General features: G+C 45.0%; 1 protein-coding gene across 1 annotated transcript in view; it reads right to left on the bottom strand.

The window, feature by feature from the left end:
* LOC144500602 (myosin light chain kinase, smooth muscle-like) overlaps positions 1-20,637 on the bottom strand; it is an 86,062-nt gene that overhangs the window by 37,156 nt on the left and 28,269 nt on the right. Inside the window, exons 3-5 of the mRNA XM_078223783.1 lie at positions 17,008-17,160; positions 13,288-13,482; positions 477-515 (exon numbers count right to left, since the gene is read on the bottom strand). Of these exons, the coding sequence (XP_078079909.1) occupies positions 477-515; positions 13,288-13,482; positions 17,008-17,160 (387 nt within the window). The remainder of the gene's footprint in view (positions 1-476; positions 516-13,287; positions 13,483-17,007; positions 17,161-20,637) is intronic.

Below are 20,637 nucleotides of genomic sequence, written 5' to 3'. Positions count from 1 at the left end.
AGGAGGCCATTCAGCCCATCAAACCTGAATCAACAACCCCATGTATTTATCCTGTGGGGGAGGTTTACTCAGGTTCTGATGGGGATGCTCTATAAAGATGGCATCTCGACCTCTGTGCAGCCAGGATTTTGCTGGTGTGTTGAGGCAACGTCCCACATGACAGCGTGAGACACACCCCCTTGATTTTTTTTTTGGCAAAGTGTCATAAGATCTGGGGAGAAACATGCCAGTTTTCTCAGTGGAAACAACACTCTGCCATTTTTTTGTTAAGATTTAGTCCAGGAAATCCAGTTCCAATGAATTTCATGCAATGTTAAGTGTTGAGCTCATTCCTTCCACTGTGGCACAGTCTGAGCTCATTGCTAAGGTCACTGCACAAGTGCAAGGTCTCCCTCCCTGACAATCCACGGTCAGTACTGTGTCCCTGTCTTTCAATAGGGAGTCACAACTCTTCGATATGAAGTCAGAAAAATCACCTGGTTTCGAAGACATCTTCTTCTTCGAAGGGGACGAACCTGAGAGAAGGATAAAAGAAAAAAGTACTAAGAACCAGGATAGGTGAATGAAAGAAACATAGTAATGAAGGTCAGTGATGTGGATGGAGGAGACAGTGAATGCAATATTTAATAATGCATACATTCAATGATCATAAATACATTCTGAATTAAACACAGAAAATGCTGGAAATACACAGCAGGTCTGGAGTGAGAAACAGGGTTAACATTTCAGGTTGTGACATTTTATTAGCAGTATTTTGCTTTTGGATAATTACATTCTGAATGATTAGCCATACGTGCCACAGAAACCTACAATCCCCCATAATCACAATGTCTAATTACCTCTTAAAATAACTCCAGTATTTTTTAAACTTCCCATCTTATATCTCGTACAATCGTAGAATCCCTACAGTACAGAAGGAGGCCATTTGGCCCATCAAGCATGCACTGACAACAATCCCACCCAGGCCCTTTCCCTGGAACACGACCTATTTACACGGATAATGCCCCTGACAGTCAGGGGCAATTTAGCATAGCCAATCCACCGAAGCCGCACATCTTTGGAGTATAGGAAGAAACCGGAGCAAACCCACGCAGACACGGGGAGAACGCGCAAACTCCACACAGACAGTGACCTGAGGCCAGAATTGAACCTGGGTCCCTGGTGCTGTGAGACAGCAGTGCTAACCATTGTGCCGGTCAATGCAGATCTTTCTCTTCCCCTTCTCAACACTGAAGTATTCAAATCGTTCATTTTTCTCCTTATAATTCAGTCCTTTGACATTAGCCTCTGGGTCCTTGCCTCCACCATTTTGAGGGTTTGCATGTTCCTATTGCGCCTGGGTAAAGGGGACTCAATAACACGTTCAAGCCCAGTCTGAGCAATAAACAGCCTCAGAATAATCTACTTATTCGGAAATGTGGCTCACCATTCTTTGTGATCGGCCAATTCTGCTCCAAAATAACTGATGTGGAGATGCCGGCGTTGGACTGGGGTGGGCACAGTAAATAGTCTCACAACACCAGGTTAAAGTCCAACAGGTTTATTTGGTAGTACGAGCTTTTGGAGCACTGCTCCTTCATCAGGTGAGTGAAGAGTTCAGTTCACAAACAGGGCATATATAGACACAAACTCAATTACAAGATAATGGTTGGAATACGAATCTTTACAGGTATTCAAATGCAGACAATGTGAGTGGAGAGAGGGTTAAGCACAGGTTAAAGAGATGTGAATTGTCTCCAGCCAGGACAGTTAGTGAGATTTTGCAAGCCCAGGCAAGTCGTGGGGGTTACAAATAGTGTGACATAAACCCAAGATCCCGGTTGAGGCCGTCCTCATGTGTGCGGAACTTGGCTATCAGTTTCTGCTCAGCGACTCTGCGTTGTCATGTGTTGTGAAGGCCGCACTGGAGAATGCTTACCCGATAATAACTGGGCAGGGTCAGCCCTGGGCCTCTTTCAGCTTTTGCCTGCTGGCTGGTACAGCACATCCCATGTAATGATGATATTGTGTAACAATTTCTTCCCACCTCCATTGAATTTGTAGACCCTTCAATCGTTCCTTCGTTGCTTCCAACCAACATGCCCACCTATACCATCTGTGAATCTGGCAACTTTCACTGTGTTTCTAAATCTTGAGCTTTTCTTTAGGCAGCAGGAGGGTTACCAGCATCAGTGCTCTGGATATGCCTGCCTTGGCGAGAACCAACTCACTCACAAGCCTTTTAAATTGTTGTAGTAACTCGAGGTGACTTGATGTGGAAAGTGACAAGCTCAAGTATTTATGGAATGAAGCACAACTATACAGGTCCACGCTGAACAAAGCCCTGTCTCCCACTGCAGCCTTGGGGGTGCGCGCACCTCCACTCCCAATAGGCCCAGTTTAGTGCGCTCACACTCCATTGGTTCTGGCCTGGTCACATGGTTCTGGCCTGGTCACATGGCCCCATGAAGGATCGCCCATTAAAGTTACCACAATTGTAATATTCCAAAAGTAATCCTTCTTAAACTGTGGAGTTAACCCACTAGCACCTTCATATCCAGTAAACACTACCAGCATTACACACAATTGAGTGTTTTTGGTGTGGGGCAGAAGGAGGTCACTAAGCTTGCTGTCGATGTAACTTTCAGAAAGCCACCCCAAAGTAAGGGTAATATATTGACAGAAGAATTTAAAGGATCCTTTCCTCCAAGTGGATCGCGCATACTTCAGGTTAAGAAACATAGGCGCATGCATATGTACACACACAATAGGTGACCATGATTTTAAAAGATTCCTTACCACAACTAAACTAAAGAGCTCGATTGTTCATCAGTTAAAACAATCAGTTAAAACTAATGAAACAAAACGTGGTTTAAAAAAATAAAAAATTACTTGAGGATCAAAGACAACCAGAGTAAAAGGATGTTCTGGACCCAAAAGCTTTCTGTTTAATTCATCTGTAGCCAGTTCCTTGCCCTCTTTGTGGAATGCCAGTCCACAAGCATGACTCTGACCTTCTATTGCTGGCTACTAGATTTCACCACCTTGTTTTCACATTCACATTTCTGTCCTCTGCCTGCTGCAATGTTCCGGAGAAGCCCAACACAAGCTGGACAAACAGCTCCCTCATCTTCCCATGAGGCACTCTGCGGCCTTCTGAACTCAACAAGGAGTTCTATTTTGATTTTGTTTTTTTATTGCCGAGTGCCAGTCTGCATCTTGTTTTCACATTTTATTTGCTTCCCGACCGAGCTGTCCTTTATTCCACCAAAAACACTTACTCTGAACCAATGCAATTAATGATCTCAAAATGAAATTCTGAAGACTTCTCATTGCTAGATTTACCTCATTCCTGAATTTGCCTCATTTGTTTAGCATCAAAATGTTTCACCTGCGTTAACAACAAATGATCTTAAAAGTCAAGGGGCTTTCAAGTAGACAGTTACCTCCCGGATCTCACACTAGCATGTTTGCTCCTGCGTACTAACTGAACAATAAGCTAGAGAGTTCAGCAAAGTTCAATAGCCGGTCCTTGGTCAATAACAATGAGAGAGAGCTCCACGATGGCTCAATGATTGTATCTGATGAGGGCTGGGCCAAAGGCCTGTTTCTCAATTAATTCACTCATTTATAGTTAGCTGGCTGCCAATTCACTCATTGGTTTATAATAAGTGTTGACTCACCCTCTCACCTTTTCCTGGGAAAGTTAACTTGCACACCCTTAGCTTGCCTCATGCCCTCAGAACGTCCCAAAGCACATTACATCCAATGAAGTACTTCTAAAGCACAGTCACTGTTTTAAGGTAGTCTCACAAACAACAACTAATCTGTTTGAGCAGGTGTTGTTTGAGGGACACATGTTTGCCAGGGTAGTGCTCCTCTTCGAATAATACCATGGGATTTATTACATCTGCTTGGAGGGGGCAGGCAGAGCTACAATGTAATATTTCACTGAAAGACAGCACCTCCTACAGTGTAGGAGGAGTTACTTCAGACTCCATATTGGGGGAGAGGAGAACTGAGCTCAGCAGGGGGTCGGCCAGAGGACCGGGAAAATCAGCAAATCAGCAGCAGCAACCTGACTGTGGACTGGCTGTCTCTGCATATACATGAAATAGATAGCGTAGACAAAAGATGGATGTTTTACTATATCGGTGCTGAATGTTCTTGCTAACAGCACCGAAACTGTAATAATGACATGATTAAGTGACCATCGTCTGAACAGACATTCTATCCATCTACCACTAAAGATTATGACATTACCAATGGGACACGATTAAACAGCTATTGTCTCGGGCCTACCTCTTTGTATCATATGTAAATAATTTACCGGCGTGGCTAGAAATAATCTTTACTAGAAGTTGTAAATGCCCTAAAAAATTAACTGTATACAATTGAGCAGGACAGTCTGAAGAAGCCTTAGGAATTCTCCAGTTCTCTCCTTATCGATAAGAAGGCAATAAAACATCCATCATTCACAAACGCTGTATCTGAATATCCTTTTAGCTCGGACAATATTTAATGGGGAAAGATTATTTCCTTCCCCCATATGTGAATAAACATGTATGGGGGTGGATGGTGGCATAGTGGTAATGTCACTGGACCTGGGAAAATGCTCTGGGGACATGGTTCAAGCTGGTGGAATTTAAATTCAATGAATAAATCTGGAATATAAAGCTAGTTTCAGTAATGGTGACCATGAAACTAACAGCAATTGTCATAAAAGCCCATCTGGTTCACTCATGCCCTTTCAAAAATTTGCCGTCCTTATCTGGTCTGGCCTGCACGTGACTCCAGACCCACGGCAATATGGTTGGCTCTTAACTGCCCTCTGAAATAGCCCAGCAAGCCATGCTGTTCCAGGGCAAACAGGGATGGGTAACAAATGACGCACACATCCCATGTCTGGAGGGTTTTAGGTATGAGGAGGGGTTGGATAAACTCAGTTAGTTTTCACTGGAAAGATGGAGGCTGAGGGGTGACCTGATAGAGGTCTACAAAATTATGAGAGGGCACAGATAGGGTGGATAGTCAGAGGCTTTTCTCCAAGGTGGAAAAGTCAACTACAAGAGGGCACAGGTTCAAGATGAGAGAGGGAAAGTTAGGGGATACATGCAGGGAAAGTTTTTCACACAAAGGGTGGAGGAGGCCTATAATGCACTGCCAGTGGAGGTAGTGGAAGCAGGCATGTTAGCAACATTCAAGGGGTATCTTGATAGGCATTGAACAAGAGGCGATCAGAAGGATAGAAACTATGCATAGGCAATAAGTAGTGGATCTAAACAAGAGTTAGGAATTGGCGCCAGCTTGGTGGGCCAAAGGGCCTGTTTCTGTGCTGTATTGTTCTTTGAATAAAAATAGCACAAGCAATTGGGGAGAAATAGATTTGGTGGAAAAGGTTGGAAGACATTTTGAGTATCAAGACTTTTCAGATGGTTCTAACAAAGAGGTCCACTCAAGGATATGTGCATTAGCTCTCAGTTGTGGGCAGCATTATCATCCAACTTTACTGACTTGTCTGGTGCAAGGAAGAATTTCACATGAAGTAGAATTTCAGGAGATAGTTTTAATTCCCAAAAACATATCCCAAAAATCTCAAACCCAACATGAACCCACCTCCGATCCCAGCACTTTTAAGTGTAATAGAGATGGGAGGGGGAGGGGGGGTGAGGTGATGGGGCTGGTGACCAACTCATAGCAAGGATCAGCTCTGGCCTTGGCAGCAGCTCCAGGGGGTGAGGGCTGCTCTGGGGAAGTGCATTCACTGCACAGCTTGTGGTCCAGGAGAAACAGAAGTATTCTATTCTGGCTAGATTCAAGCTTACCTTCTTTTCTGTGATTTGACCACACCATCAAACCAAAGACTCTCACCTCCGGCATCCAAATTTCCCTTCCCCCAACAAAGATCTAGACCCCCCTCTTCCCCTGCCTCCCACCCAGAAGCCAGTTGGAATCTGCAGAAAAGAATGAGGCACATTGCGGAGCTTTAGCCCCGGTTTTCTAATATCCCAGCCCAAACCCTTCACTTACACAGCCTGCCCAAGGCAATAGCTGGGCCTTAGCTCTAAGATTGGCTCACACCCAGAACCCTGCCCTTTTCTTTTACAGTCTTACTTGCAACATTCCCACTAAGGGGAGGTGATGGCCTAGTGGTTTTATCGCTAGCCTATTAATCCAGAAATTCAGCTAATGTTCTGGGGGCCTGGGCTCGAATCTCACCACAGCAGATGGTGGAATTTGAATTCAATAAAAAAAAGACATCTGGAATTAAGAATCATGAAACCATTGTCGATTGTCAGAAAAACTCATCTGATTCACTAATATCTTTTAGGGAAGGAAATCTTCCATCCTTACCTGGTCTGAATTACAAGTGACCCCAGAGCCACAGCAATGTGGTTGACTCTCAACTGCACTCTGGTGACTAGGGATGGACAATGAATGCTGGCTAGCTGGCGATCATGATGTGGAGATGCCGGCGTTGGACTGGGGTAAACACAGTAAGAAGTTTAACAACACCAGGTTAAAGTCCAACAGGTTTATTTGGTAGCAAAAGCCACACAAGCTTTTGTGTGGCTTTTGCTACCAAATAAACCTGGTGGACTTTAACCTGGTGTTGTTAAACTTCTAGCTGGCGATGCCCATGTCACATGAATGAGTAAAAATAAACTGCGCAGTTACCCAAAACTTCCTGTGCAGGCTAAACACAAATCGTTACCATGCACATCAGCCACGGAAAAAGGTTTATATTTTCCGTGCATTTAAATGAATATGTTAGGAACAACTAAAGTTAGAGAGAACATTGCTTACTTGCTGTGTATTTCCATCATTTTCCTGTTTCTATTTGGGGCATAAAATGTTGACTGATAATTTGAAGTCACGAATTCTCTGAAACTTATAACTGGAAGTCAAAAATTTTACTGGTTGCTGTTGGTGGTAACATCATAAAAAAACAGCTCAGAAAATATCCTTTGATCCTCCAAATGAAACCATAAACACATTCAAAATGAATATATTTATGATTTTACTTGGAACGAGCCAAGCAGAGGAAATGTACACCCTGTGTTTCACGTTCAAACATTCGCAATCAACAAACAGAGCAATGTTCTGGAAATAGATATCACGGGGATGTAAGCACAGTTATAGAAATCATAGAAACCCTGCAGTGTAGAAAGAGGCCATTGGGCCCATCGAGTCTACACCGACCACAATCGCACCCAGGCCCTACCCCCATATCCCTACATATTTACCCACTAATCCCTCTAACCTACCCATCTCGACACTAAGGGGCAATTTTAGCATGGCCAATCAACCTAACCCGCACATCTTTGGACTGTGGGAGGAAACCGGAGCACCTGGAGGAAACCCACGCAGACACGAGGAGAATGTGCAAACTCCACACAGTCAGTGACCCAAGCCGGAAATCGAACCCAGGTCCCTGGAGCTGTGAAGCAGCAGTGCTAACCACTGTGCTACCGTGCCGCCCTAATGTTTGGTAATGCAAAATATTGTTTTCTCCGAAACTGAAGCATTTTCGTTAACAATCGACAAAATCTTCACGCATTGAAGAGTCCAGTGAATTGCTCGAAGATTACAATGGTTAAATGTTTGAGGAACCAGGCATTCGAATAGGTTGCTCCAACTGTGCCGGTCACGATATTGAACTGAACACGGTTAGGATTTTTTGGAAGCCAAAATATCCTTTTAACTCCCCCTCCAATCCTTGCTCAAAGTTATTTTCATGAGGTGGAGGTGCCGGCGTTGGACTGGGGTGGGCACAGTAAGAACACTCACAACACCAGGGTTAAAGTCCAACAGGTTGATTTGGTATCACGAGCTTTCGGAGCATTGCCCCTTCATCAGGTGAGTTATCACTGAGTGAGCACTCATCTGATGAAGGAGCAGCACTCCGAAAGCTCTTGATTCCAAATAAACCTTTTGGACTTTAACCCGGTGTTGTGAAAATTCTTAAAATTATTTTCCTTGGTCATGCATATCCTTTAGCCTTGCCCTCTCTCGACCTCTGTAACCACCTCCAGCCCATAACCCTTCCAGAATTCTGTGTTCCTCCAATCTTGGCCTCTCATTCATTCCCAATTTCCTTGCTCCACTCACTAATGGCCCTACCTTCAGCTGTTTGGACTCTATGCTTCAGAATTCTATTTTTGCCCCTACACCGACTCTAAGATGCTCCTTAAAATCTCTCTTTTTGACCAAAGGCTTTGGTCACCTGCCTTAATATCTCTTCCTGTAACTCAGTGTCACATTTTATACCTGATGAGCACTCCTGCAAAGTATCTTTGGTCCATAAACAGCATAAAACAAATGTGTGCTGTTGGGTGGGAGGGGTGGGAGGGGTGGGGGAGTGGAGGTTGGGCACTCTGGTCCTAGGCTCATGCTTCTGCCAAAGGGCTGGAACAAGGAGATGTACCCGTGCACCTTGGCATCATATCTCCCTCCTGCTGGGGAGGATAGACTCTTCTGCTAAGCTCTCTCCCTCCCCCACCTCTCCCTTCATACACACACACACACCCAGCCAGGAATTAAGTCAGCAACTCAGTTACCTGGAGAATGGGACAAGAAGCAAATCAAAGCTGATGAACCGAGGGCCAGTTATTCGTGGTGTAACATGCTGCGCCGCCTCCGCTTGGCATGTCCCAAGTAGGCCACAACTTATTTGCTCTCTCCGCAGAAACAAAGTCCCTCCGACGAAGCGAGTCAAACTGTTTCTGTGCCAGATGAAATTTTGACTTCTTGGAATTTTAAGGTAACTTTTCCACTTGAAGAGTAATTTTGGATGATGTGAATTTTAACAGCATTGTTTCTGAACATGTTGAACCAAAGGCCACGCGATGGAGGAAAACTAAGCTGAAGTCTTGTGTGACTGACTCCCTCATCACTCACAACAATGAGAGTTCACACAACACCAGGTTATAGTCCAACAGCTTTATTTGAAATCACAAGCTTTTGGAGCACGCCCCTTCGTCAGATAAAGTAGAGCAGTGCTCCAAAAGCTTGTGATTGCAAATAAACCTGTTGGACTTTAACCTGGTGTCGTGTGACCTCTCATCTTGTTCCACCCCAGTCCAACACCGGCATCTCTACATCATGACTCACAATAATGTCAGTGATGTTAAATCAGACAGAGCTGAACGGCTATAGATGGTCAGGCTTAGAAATTGATCTGAGATATTAGAATACAGAGTGTTTATGAGGAATTTCTCTTATTTTAACAGGATGGAATTGCCAGCGTGATTTAAATAGGTTTAATATCAATCCAAAAGCAAAGGTTTAAGGAATGGCAGCAGATGCATGAAGTGCTTTGCACAACAGGTTAGTCTGGCAAAGATCATCTAACTAGAGTGAACCTGTCAGACCTGATCTCAGAGGGCGCCATCTTACCTGCCGTTCGCGCCACGCTCCTGCTGCCGCAAGGTCGCAGAATTTGGCCAAATCCCTGTTCACTGCAGCAGGATGGAAAAATCCCGCTGGCGTGAACGGCGATCAGATTCCGGCCAGGGTTTCATGGGATGGGGTTATTATCCTTATGGTATATGGACTGGGAAGCTGTATCACCCTATTTTTCCTGTTAGCAGCCTGTACTTGCAATCTGCAGATACTGGCGAGAAGGTCATGCTTTAGAAGCGTGTCCAGGATGGTACACTAGGTTGCCTGCATATTCCCAGCCTGAAGCAGTGACCCTGTTTGACAGGCATGTTCCATTTGTCACTTATGGTGGCAAAGGATGTTATATATTCAAAAGGGTTGCATGTTTGCTTTAAGAGCTGATCACATGATTTGATGGTGATGTCATTGGTGTGTTTTACAGGCTCCTGCTTCTAGTTTCAGTTTGCATTCTGTGCAGTGCAGAGAACATTGCTTTCAATAAATCTGCTGTTGTTAGTTTGAATCCACACGTAATTTTCGTTTTGTTAAAGCCCACAACCCCTAACATAGTTAGGATATAGTTAGAGCAGCACAGTGGCACAGTAGTTAGCCTGGCTGCCTCACAGCACCATGGAAGTGGGTTCGATTCCCAGCTTGGGTCACTGTCTGTGTGGAGTTTGCACATTCTCCCCGTGTCTGCGCGGGTTTCCTCCAGGTGCTCCGGTTTCCTCCCACAGTCCAAAAGACATGCTGGTTAGGTGCCTCGGCCATGCTAAATTCTCCCTCAGTGTTCCCGAACAGGTGCCGGAGTGTGGCGACTAGGGAATTTTCACAGTAACTTCATTGCAGTGTTAATGTAAGCCTACTTGTGACACTAATAAATTAACTTTACTTTATAATAAAGGGAATGAGGAGATGGAGGTTATGTTGTGGCACAGCAATGAATCCTCTTGCTCACGACCGTGAGAGATCCACCAGACTGTGCATTGCAGGAGGCCCATGGTTCCCTGGGAACCACCCAAGTATCCAGGGCAATGAGTCTGAGGTCTGACTGGAATGGTCTGGTCTTTGTGGTATCCTGGGCATCTGCCTAAACCAATATAAATAAAGATACCAACAAATGCATTGCATTAGTCTGTCTTCCTGTAAATATGAACAATGATAGGAAGCGTCACTCTAGTCTATCCAGTCTGTCCAGTATAACTTCAATCCCTTGTGCCTCATAACACACATTCCAACCCACCTGATAGCCATCTCATCACACAGAAACATTAAAAATATAGATAACAGGCAAACCAATTAGGGAAATAAAATACTTAGAAAATTCTTCTCAGACCCCCACAGTCCGAAAGTGTGTGGGTTAGGTTGATTGGCCACGGTAAATTGCTCCTTAGTGTCAGGGGGATTAGCAGGGTAAATATGTGGGGTTACAGGCTTAGGGCCTGGGTGGGATTGTTGTCAGTGCATAGAACATAGAACATTACTGTGCAGTACAGGCCCTTCAGCCCTCGATGTTGCGCCGACCAGTGAAACCAATCTAAAGCCCATCTAACCTACACTATTCCAATATCATCCATATGTTTATCCAATGACCATTTAAATGCCCTTAATGTTGGCGAGTCCACTACTGCTGCAGGCAGGGCATTCCACACCCTTACTACTCTCTGAGTGAAGAATCTACCCTGACATCTGTCCTATATCTATCACCCCTCAATTTAAAGCTATGTCCCCTTGTGCTAGCAATCACCATCCGAGGAAAAAGGCTCTCACTATCCACCCTATCTAATCCTCTGATCATCTTGTATGCCTCTATTAAGTCACCTCTTAACCTTCTTCTCTCTAACGAAAACAACCTCAAGTCCCTCAGCCTTTCCTCATAAGACCTTCCCACCATACCAGGCAACATCCTAGTAAATCTCCTCTGAACCCTTTCCAATGCTTCCACATCCTTCCTATAAGTTAGGTGACCAGAACTGTATGTAATACTCCAAGTGCGGCTGCACCAGAGTTTTGTACAGCTCCTGGCGTTGAAGTATACACACTTCAAACCACCTTCCTGCCTGCCAGTACACTCCTGCGATGCTGAAACCTTATCCATGACCTCACTACTCTCATCCTCCTGTACACTGGATCTACAATTCAGGTTCCCATTCCCCTGCTGAATTAGTTTAAACCCTCCCGAAGAGCATTAGCAAATCTCCCCCCAGAATATTGGTACCCCTCTGGTTCACGTGTAGACCATCCCGTTTGTAGAGGTCCCACCTACCCCAGAATGAGCCCCAATTGTCCAGGTATCTGAATCCCTCCCTCCTGCACCATCCCTGAAGCCACGTGTTCAATTGCTCTCTCTCCCTATTCCTCTCCTCACTAACACGTGGCACGGGTAACAAACCAGAGATAACAACTCTGTTTGTTCTAGCCCTAAGCTTCCAACCTAACTCCCTGAATTTCTGCCTTACATCCCCATCCCTTTTCCTACCTATGTCTTGGGTGCCTATGTGAACCACAACTTGGGGCTGGTCCCCCTCCCCCTTAAGAATCCCGAAAACACGAAAACGAGACATCATGGACGCTGGCAACACACCAATCGCGAGTCCCTCTCGTTCCCACAGAATCTCCCATCTATCCCCCCAACTATGGAGGCTTGATGGGCCAAATGGTCTATGATTCTATGACCCCTGAGGCAACCAAGACAAGGAGATCGATTTGGACCTGGTCAAGTGAAAAGGTAAAGTTGTCAAACTTCCAGATGACCACAGGCTCTCTCTCCTTCAAGGTGGGAGCTGACTGGTGGTGACTTAACCTGAGGATCACCATGCCTCAGGCGAGGGACAAGTTTGAGAAGGCAATGAATAACTTCAGCCGGTACGGGAATTGAACCTGCACTGTTGGCGTCTCTCTGCATCACGAACCAATGGGCAGCTAACCAGCTCCCCAAACTTGGATAGACACATGAGGAACTGTAACCTACAGGGTTACGGAACAAGTGGAAATTGGGATTGGGCTGCACAGCCATTCTTTGGCCAACATAGACACAACGTGCCAAATGGTCTCCTTCTGTGCAGTAAATGTTCTGTGAATCGATCTATGAACCAGCTTGATGAGGAAATGGGGGCCAACTCAGAACCATTTACTGGGTGCATTATGTTCTTGGAGCAGTGCACCATTGAAACACCAGACAAGATATTGGTCAGAGCATGTCAACGTATGGTGTTAATTTCTGAATGGTCACCATCTTGCACTGCCATCCTAGGGGATGATAATTGGCAGTGCAATGCAATTATCAATGCACTATGATTTACCACTAAAGAATGGTAAGTCAGATGAGGCAATAGTGGTATTATGGCATTTTTGGAACCATAATCCAACTAAAACATTAACATCGACAGAGCAGGCGCATCTTAAATTGAGCACATTAGAAAATCAGAAAATAAGTAAATACTAATTAGGTGAGGATGAATGAAGGGTCTGAATCACCGGTTTATTTTTTAAAATTCATTCAAGGGATGTGGCCAGCATTTATTGCCCATCCCTAGTTGCTCTTGGAGGTCAATTGAGAGTCAACCACATTGCTGTGGCTCTGGAGTCACATGTAGGCCAGACCAGGTAAGGTCAGCAGATTTCCTTCCCTAAAGAGCATTAGTGAACCAGATGGGTTTTTCTGACAATCGACAATGGTTTCATGGTCATCAGCAGGTCCTTAATTCCAGATATATTTTTATTGAATTCAAATTCCACCATCTGCCGTGGCGGGATTCGAACCCAGGTTCCCAGAACATTAGCTGAGCTTCTGGATTAATAATCTAGCGATAATGCGAGGCCATCACCTCCTGTTGCCTTACTTGCGGTAAGAATAGATATCACCTCACACTAATATTAGTGGTAATTATTGTTGAATTAAAATACACTCATCTTAAGCATTACCTGTAGGAATGCTCCTATTCTTTGTGGCCTGTATCTTTTCTTGAAGATTCAAAGGATTGGTTGAACATTGGACCTTGGATCCAGCACCATGACGTTTACTTTCAAGTACCGAGTGATTCTCACCAATCCTGCCGTCACAGTTAGTGTTTCTGACTGGCGTGGGCAAATGTTTCAGTTGTTGAAGGGTTTCAAAGTCTATTAAACAGAGGATATATCTCAGTAGTTATTTCATACTGCTACAAATGATGACAATAAACAGAACAAATCAAGCAGGCTCTCCGTATCGAAAGAGCACTGTACCATCCTTTTCCTAACTGGTCTAATTGCTGGTATTATTGAATCATCTTTTGGCTTTACCTTGTGGATTACTGAACCGGTTGTTCATGTGAGGACGTCACATGCCAAGGAGATTAAAAGATTAGTGCCTTTTATTTGCTCTGTATGAGCAGAAATGAATACTGTATCAGACAGATACCAGAGCAGATCTGTACTTGACCAGAACGAGCACAAACATAAAGGAATTTTGCAGAGGTGGCCAAGAACAGGGAGGGGCGAATAATCGAGAATTCAACATTTAATATTGTGGAAATTACTACTAAAGGAAATGTCTCAAAACAACTTGGCCCTCAATTCACAGATGGCCAACGGCAACAGAACAATGTTCGAACTGCACCTATCAGATGCCTCATATTCTATGCAGGATTACACAATCTTGACATTATTGTCTCCCTATCAAGTGTCCAACAGGTTTGTCTGATCCTCCTCCACCCTTTTGAAGGATTACCATGTGAACCCAATGACAGTTCCTGCCATGGGAATTTTGCTGGATGTTCCTTGGCTGTTGGGAGGTCGCCTTTGAAAGGAGACTTAGAGGAGAAGAGGGCAGTGGGGGGAGGTGGAGGGAGGGGGGGGGGGGGGGGGGGGGTTGTTAGTCAGATAATTTTGGCTAGGACTGTTTCAATGCTGTGATGGGGTCAGCAATATAAATAAATAGATTGGAGCATGAGATATGGGAAGGTAACTCGGACTTGGTGAATATATTCAGGGCTCAAGACGTACGGAAAAACCTTTCAAAGTACTTCACCGAGGTGAAAAGAATTGGGAAAACGAGACAAAGGAGGGGAGGATAGGGTTATCTAAATGTTGGCTTAGGGAAGATCTTAAAGGGAGACAGGGAAGACTTTAGGGTTTAGGGGAAACATTAAAGATTGGCATCATCATGGTTGGAGGCATGGTCACTAATGGCGACATGGATTTGGTGGTTGATGGAGATGGCAGAGGAGAAAAAAACTAGAGTCAGAGCAATGGAGAACAGAACAAAGAACAAAGAAAATTACATCATAGGAACAGGCCCTTCGGCCCTCCAAGCCTGCACCGACCATGCTGCCCGACTTAACTAAAACCCCCTACCCTTCCGGGTACCATATCCCTCCATTCTCATCCTCTTCATCTATTTGTCAAGACTCCCCTTAAAAGTCACGATCATATCCTCTTCCACTATCTCCCCTGGCAGCGAATTCCAGGCACCCATCACCCTCTGTGTAAAAAACCTGCCTTATGCATCTTCGTTAAACCTTGCCCCTCGCATCTCATACCGATGCCCCCTAGTAATTGACTCTTCCACCCTGGGGAAAAAGCTTCTGACTATCCACTCTGTCCATGCCTCTCAATCTTGTAGACTTCTATCAGGTCGCCCCTCAACCTCCGTCGTTCCAGTGAGAAGAGGGCAATGGGGGGAGTGAGAATAAACCAAGTTTCTCCAACCTCTCCTCATAGCTAATGCCCTCCATACCAGGCAACATCCTCTTCAAAGCCTGCACATCCTCTGGTCGTGTGGTGGCCAGAATTGAACACTATATTCCAAGTGCGGCATAACTAAAGTTCTATAAAGTTGCAACACGACTTGCCAATTTCTAAACTCAGTGCCCCGGCCGTTGAAGGCAAGCATGCCGTATGCCTTCTTGACTACCTTCTCCACCTGCATTGCCACTTTCAGTGACCTGTGTACCTGTACACTCAGATCCTTCTGCCTATCAATACTCTTAAGGGTTCTGCCATTTACTGTATATTTCCTGTGTGTATTAGAGCTTCCAAAATGCATTACCTCACATTTGTCCGGATTAAACTCCATCTGCCATCTCTCTGCCCAAGTCTCCAACAAATCTATATCCTGCTGTATCCTCTGATGGTCTTCATCACTATCCGCAAATCCACCAACCTTTGTGTCGTCTGCAAACTTACTAATCAAACCAGTTACATTTTCCTCCAAATCATTTATATATATTACAAACAGCAAAGGTCCCAGCACTGATTCTGAGGAACGCCACTCATCATAACTTTCCGTTCAGAAATGCACCCTTCCACTGCTACCCTCTGTCTTCTTTGACCGAGCCAGTTCTGTATCCACCTTGCCAGCTCACCTCTGATCCCATGCGACTTCACCTTCTGCACCTCTCTGCCATGAGGGACCTTGTCAAAGGCCTTACTGAAGTCCATGTAGACAACATCCACTGCCCTACCCACATCAATCATCGAAAAATATGGGAGATTGTTTAGTATTGGAAGCATGGCAGGAGAAACCAAGACTTTGGAGGGATCTAAACACAATGAGGATTGTTAATTTGAGGCACAATGGGACAAGGAGACACTGTTGGCCAAGGTGGGTAGGTGTGATGGGTGGTCATGAACACACGCAGAGGTAAGGTTGAGCCAATGGAGGACAAGAGGCTGGCCAGGTGTACGTTTGAGTCTGGAGGGGACAGAAGTGTAAACATGGGTTTCAATGAGTGACGGACTAAGGTAGGAACAGAGACGAGCAATGTTAGAGAGCTGCAAATAGGCAGTCTTTGTGAAGGAAAAGCATTGGGGCCATCAGGATACCAAGGTTGCAAAGAACAGCGTTAAGTGATTTCAAAACAAGATTATAACAATTGCTTAAAAAGAAGGAATTCACAGTGTATGGAGGATTGAGGAATTTGGGATTAGACTCAACGATTCAGATGAGGAAAAAAACACAGATTTCATGGGTTAAATCATCTATTTCCAAACTGTAATATTCTGAAAAGAGCAAACTTTAATCTTAAAAAACAAATATTTGAACAAAATTTAAACTTAGAAAAAACATAAATATTTGTGGTCAAAACTCCTTTCAGTAGAGGCAGTGCAGTAAAGATTCACGAGAATAGTGCGAGAGATAAAGAAATTCAGTTACTTCGATAGACTGGAGATGTTGGGAGTGTTCTCCTTGGATTAATAAATATTGAGATGAGATTTGAGAGAAATATTCCAAATGACGAGGGGCCTGAACAGAGTAGACAGAGAACAAAACTCTTCCCATTGGTGGAAGGATTTAAGATAATTCGTAAATGTCGTCATGGCGACATGAGGAGTGAGTGGTTAGGATCTGGAATGCACTGCCTGAGAGCGTTGATGGAGGAAGGTTCAATTGAGGCATTTAAGAGGGAACTGGATTGTTATCTGAAAAGGAAGAACTTGCAGGATCATGGTAAAATGGTGGTTGTGGAGGGCGCTAGGTCATTTGCTCTTACGGAGAATCAACACAGACTGGATGGGCCAAATGGCCTCTTTCTGTGCTGTAGTATTTTTATGATTCTGTCCCATCTGTGGTCACCAACACTACAAAACTGCTGACCAGGAGTCTCCAATATTTACTTTGTGTCAGTCACTACACACATCAGCACTTTTACCATTCTTACACACCTCGGACTGTTACTGCGGCAATGCTTGATGCTCTTCCTGCGGCGTTTTCTGCAACACATTCATATATTCCTTCATCTTCTGGCAAACAGTCCTCAACCACCCACTGTGCGATTCCACTGTCGAAAGAAGCTCTGCCAAACTTTGCTGTTTTACCTGAAAGCAGATTGGGATCAGCATTGACAAGAGTAAAAATAGATGGCGTACTCCATTGAAGTTACCAAGTTAGGATACTGTATTTTACTGTATGGGGCGGCATGGTGGCACAGTGGTTAGCACTGCTGCCTCACAGCACCAGGGACCTTGGGTCACTGTCTGTGCGGAGTTTGCACATTCTCCCCATGTCTGCATGGGTTTCCTCTGGGTGAACATAAGAACATAAGAAATAGGAGCAGGAGTAGGCCATCTAGCCCCTCGAGCCTGCCCCGCCATTCAATAAGATCATGGCTGATTTGAAGTGGATCAGTTCCACTTACCCGCCTGATCCCTATAACCCCTAATTTCCTTACCGATCTGGAATCCATCTATCCGTGATTTAAACATATTCAACGAGGTAGCCTCCACCACTTCAGTGGGCAGAGAATTCCAGAGATTCACCACCCTCTGAGAGAAGAAGTTCCTCCTCAACTCTGTCCTAAGCTGACCCCCCTCTATTTTGAGGCTGTGCCCTCTAGTTCTAGTTTCCTTTCTAAGTGGAAAGAATCTCTCCACCTCTACCCTATCCAGCCCCTTCATTACCTTATAGGTCTCTATAAGATCCCCCCCTCAGCCTTCTAAATTCCAACGAGTACAAACCCAATCTGCTCAGTCTCTCCTCATAGTCAACACCCTTCATCTCTGGTATCAACCTGGTGAACCTTCTCTGCACTCCGTCCAAGGCCAATATATCCTTCCGCAAATAAGGGGACCAATACTGCACACAGTATTCCAGCTGCGGCCTCACCAATGCCCAGTACAGATGCAGCAAGACATCTCTGCTTTTATATTCTATCCCCCTTGCGATATAGGCCAACATCCCATTTGCCTTCTTGATCACCTGTTGCACCTGCAGACTGGGTTTTTGCGTCTCATGCACAAGGACCCCCAGGTCCCTTTGCATAGTAGCATGTTGTAATTTTTTTCCATTTAGATAATAATCCAATTTGCTATTATTTCCTCCAAAGTGAATAACCTTGCATTTGTCAACGTTATACTCCATCTGCCAGATCCTCGCCCACTCACTCAGCCTGTCCAAATCTCTCTGCAGACCTTCTACGCCCTCCACACGATTCACTTTTCCACTTATCTTTGTGTCGTCTGCAAACTTTGTTACCCTACACTCAGTCCCCTCCTCCAGATCGTCTATATAAATGGTATATAAATAAGTGCTCTGGTTTCCTCCCACAGTCCAAAGATGTACAGGTTAGGTGGATTGGGTGTGCTAAATTACCCCTTGATGTCCCAAGGTGTGTAGGTTAGGGGGATTATTAGAGTAAATACCTAGGTTTGTGGGGATAGGGTCTTGATAGAATTGTTATCGATGCAGGCTCAATGGGCCGAATGGCCTCCATCTGCACTGTAGGGATTCTATGATTCTATGAAGTTGACACACAGCTCTTCCCAAACTGTTGGTCACGACTCCCACTCGGGTCCCACAAACAGCAAGTTAGGTCGCAAGCCCCCATCAGCCCAGGCGGCACCCTGGCCTACCCGTGCCGTGCTCCTCTCCTAGTTGCTCTCTGAGCCACGACGTGGGAGAGCGACGGAACTGGAGGGCAGATGGGGAAACTTCATAAACATATTGTGAGGGCTGCAAACCCGGAGTAAGAAGCTCCGTTTGCAGCTGCAAGATGGCAGCTGCAGGATCTCTCCCCACAGTTGGAGCTGGGTTTATGGCCGACATCTTTATAGGGGGCAAAGCGCATTTGCACAGTCGCTATCTTTATAGGGGGCAAAGCGCAGCAGGACATTTGCACAGTCGCCATCTTTATAGGGGGCAAAGCGCAGCAGGACATTTGCACAGTCGCCATCTTTATAGGGGGCAAAGTGCAGCAAGGCATTTACACAGTCGCCATCTTTATAGGGGGCAAAGTGCAGCAAGGCATTTACACAGTCGCCATCTTTATAGGGGGCAAAGTGCAGAAGGTGCATGGGTAGCCATCCTGGGCCAGAAAGCAGGAGGAGAGGGTCTTCACTGAGGTTTCTGTCATGAGGACGATAGAGAGCTTGACTGAAATCTAAATAATTGCACATGAAATAATAACTTTTTTTAACAAAGCAAATTAAAGTACAGATTTTCATTATGCATTACATCATGATCTATAGCGCACAAACATTTGTAATTCTATACTGAATGTTGCTACGCTACTTTCTTTCTGTTTTGTGTTTGTCACTTCAGAGATGACATTAATTACACAGTGTTAAAGTGGGTGCCACAGTGTAAAACAGCTTGGGAATGGTTTACAGTAATGAAGGTTTGAGGACTGATGGGGGGGAAAAAATCACTGCAAGCGCCCAAGTTGCTGACGTCCGTGTCTGTTTGAACTCCAAGCCTGTCTCTCCTTTCAGTTATTCTGGGCACTGAGCATTGTCACCTGGAATTGAGAGTGCTATCCCAGACCGACCTGTGCTATTGCTCACTGGACATCCTGATGTCGATGGAGAGGAAGATGATGCTGGTCATTAACATCATGTTTAGGAGTCTTATGGTTACCATCATTAATTCCCTAAATGTTTAGAATTCAGCAATGGGGGATTGGGTGAGGGAATTGTAACACTTCACCATTCAGCTGTTGCTTTTGAATGTGAAGCAAGAATAATGCAGACTCATCTACGAACAAAGCTGCCTGCACCCTGTCTACCCAAGCTGTGGGGATGGCACGGTGGCACAGTGGTTAGCACTGCTGCCTCACAGCTCCAGGTACCCGGGTTAGATTCCCGACTTGGGTCACTGTCTGTGTGGAGTCTGCATGTTCTCCCCGTGTCTGTATGGGTTTCCTCCGGATGCTCCGGTTTCCTCCCACAGTCTGAAAGACATGCTGGTTAGTGGATTGGCCATGCTAAATTCTCCCTCAGTGTACCCGAACAGGCGCCAGAGTGTGGCGACTAGGGGATTTTTACAGTAACTTCATTACAATGTTAATGTAAGCCTACTTGTGACACTAATAAATAAACTTAAATTTATTTTACTTGGTGTCCCAAGTGAACACCTAAAAGAGGCATTATGACCCTTAAACATATAAATTGGTGGCTTAACAACTCTTGAAAGGCCCCATCAGGAAATGAGTCGGTGACAAGCAGGGCAGGTATTGAGCCTACGGCCTACACCAATCAGTGGCCATCAAAAAGAGGCAAAATTATTTATTTTATGAATTCCCATTTGCCTCACTTGCACTGAACTCTTCATTACAGCTTTGGCCATCATTCAATAAACAGAAAGCATCATAAAAACCAAGTGTTTCTCGGATTCAGCTGCCAGAGGCTCTTTGAAAAAAAATTCTTTCTAGGGATGGGGGCATCACTGACCAGGTCAGCATTTGTTACCTGTCCCTAATTGCCCTTGAATTGAGTGCTTGCCACACCATTTCAGAGGGTCGTTAAGAATCAACCATATTGCTGTGGCTCTAGAATCACATGTAGGCCAGACCGGGTAAG

The sequence above is a fragment of the Mustelus asterias genome, chromosome 11 (genome assembly GCF_964213995.1).
Source record: "Mustelus asterias chromosome 11, sMusAst1.hap1.1, whole genome shotgun sequence".
NCBI lineage: Eukaryota > Metazoa > Chordata > Chondrichthyes > Carcharhiniformes > Triakidae > Mustelus > Mustelus asterias.
Note: the sequence above shows the minus strand (reverse complement) of the source record. Positions and strands in the feature narration are given on the sequence as shown.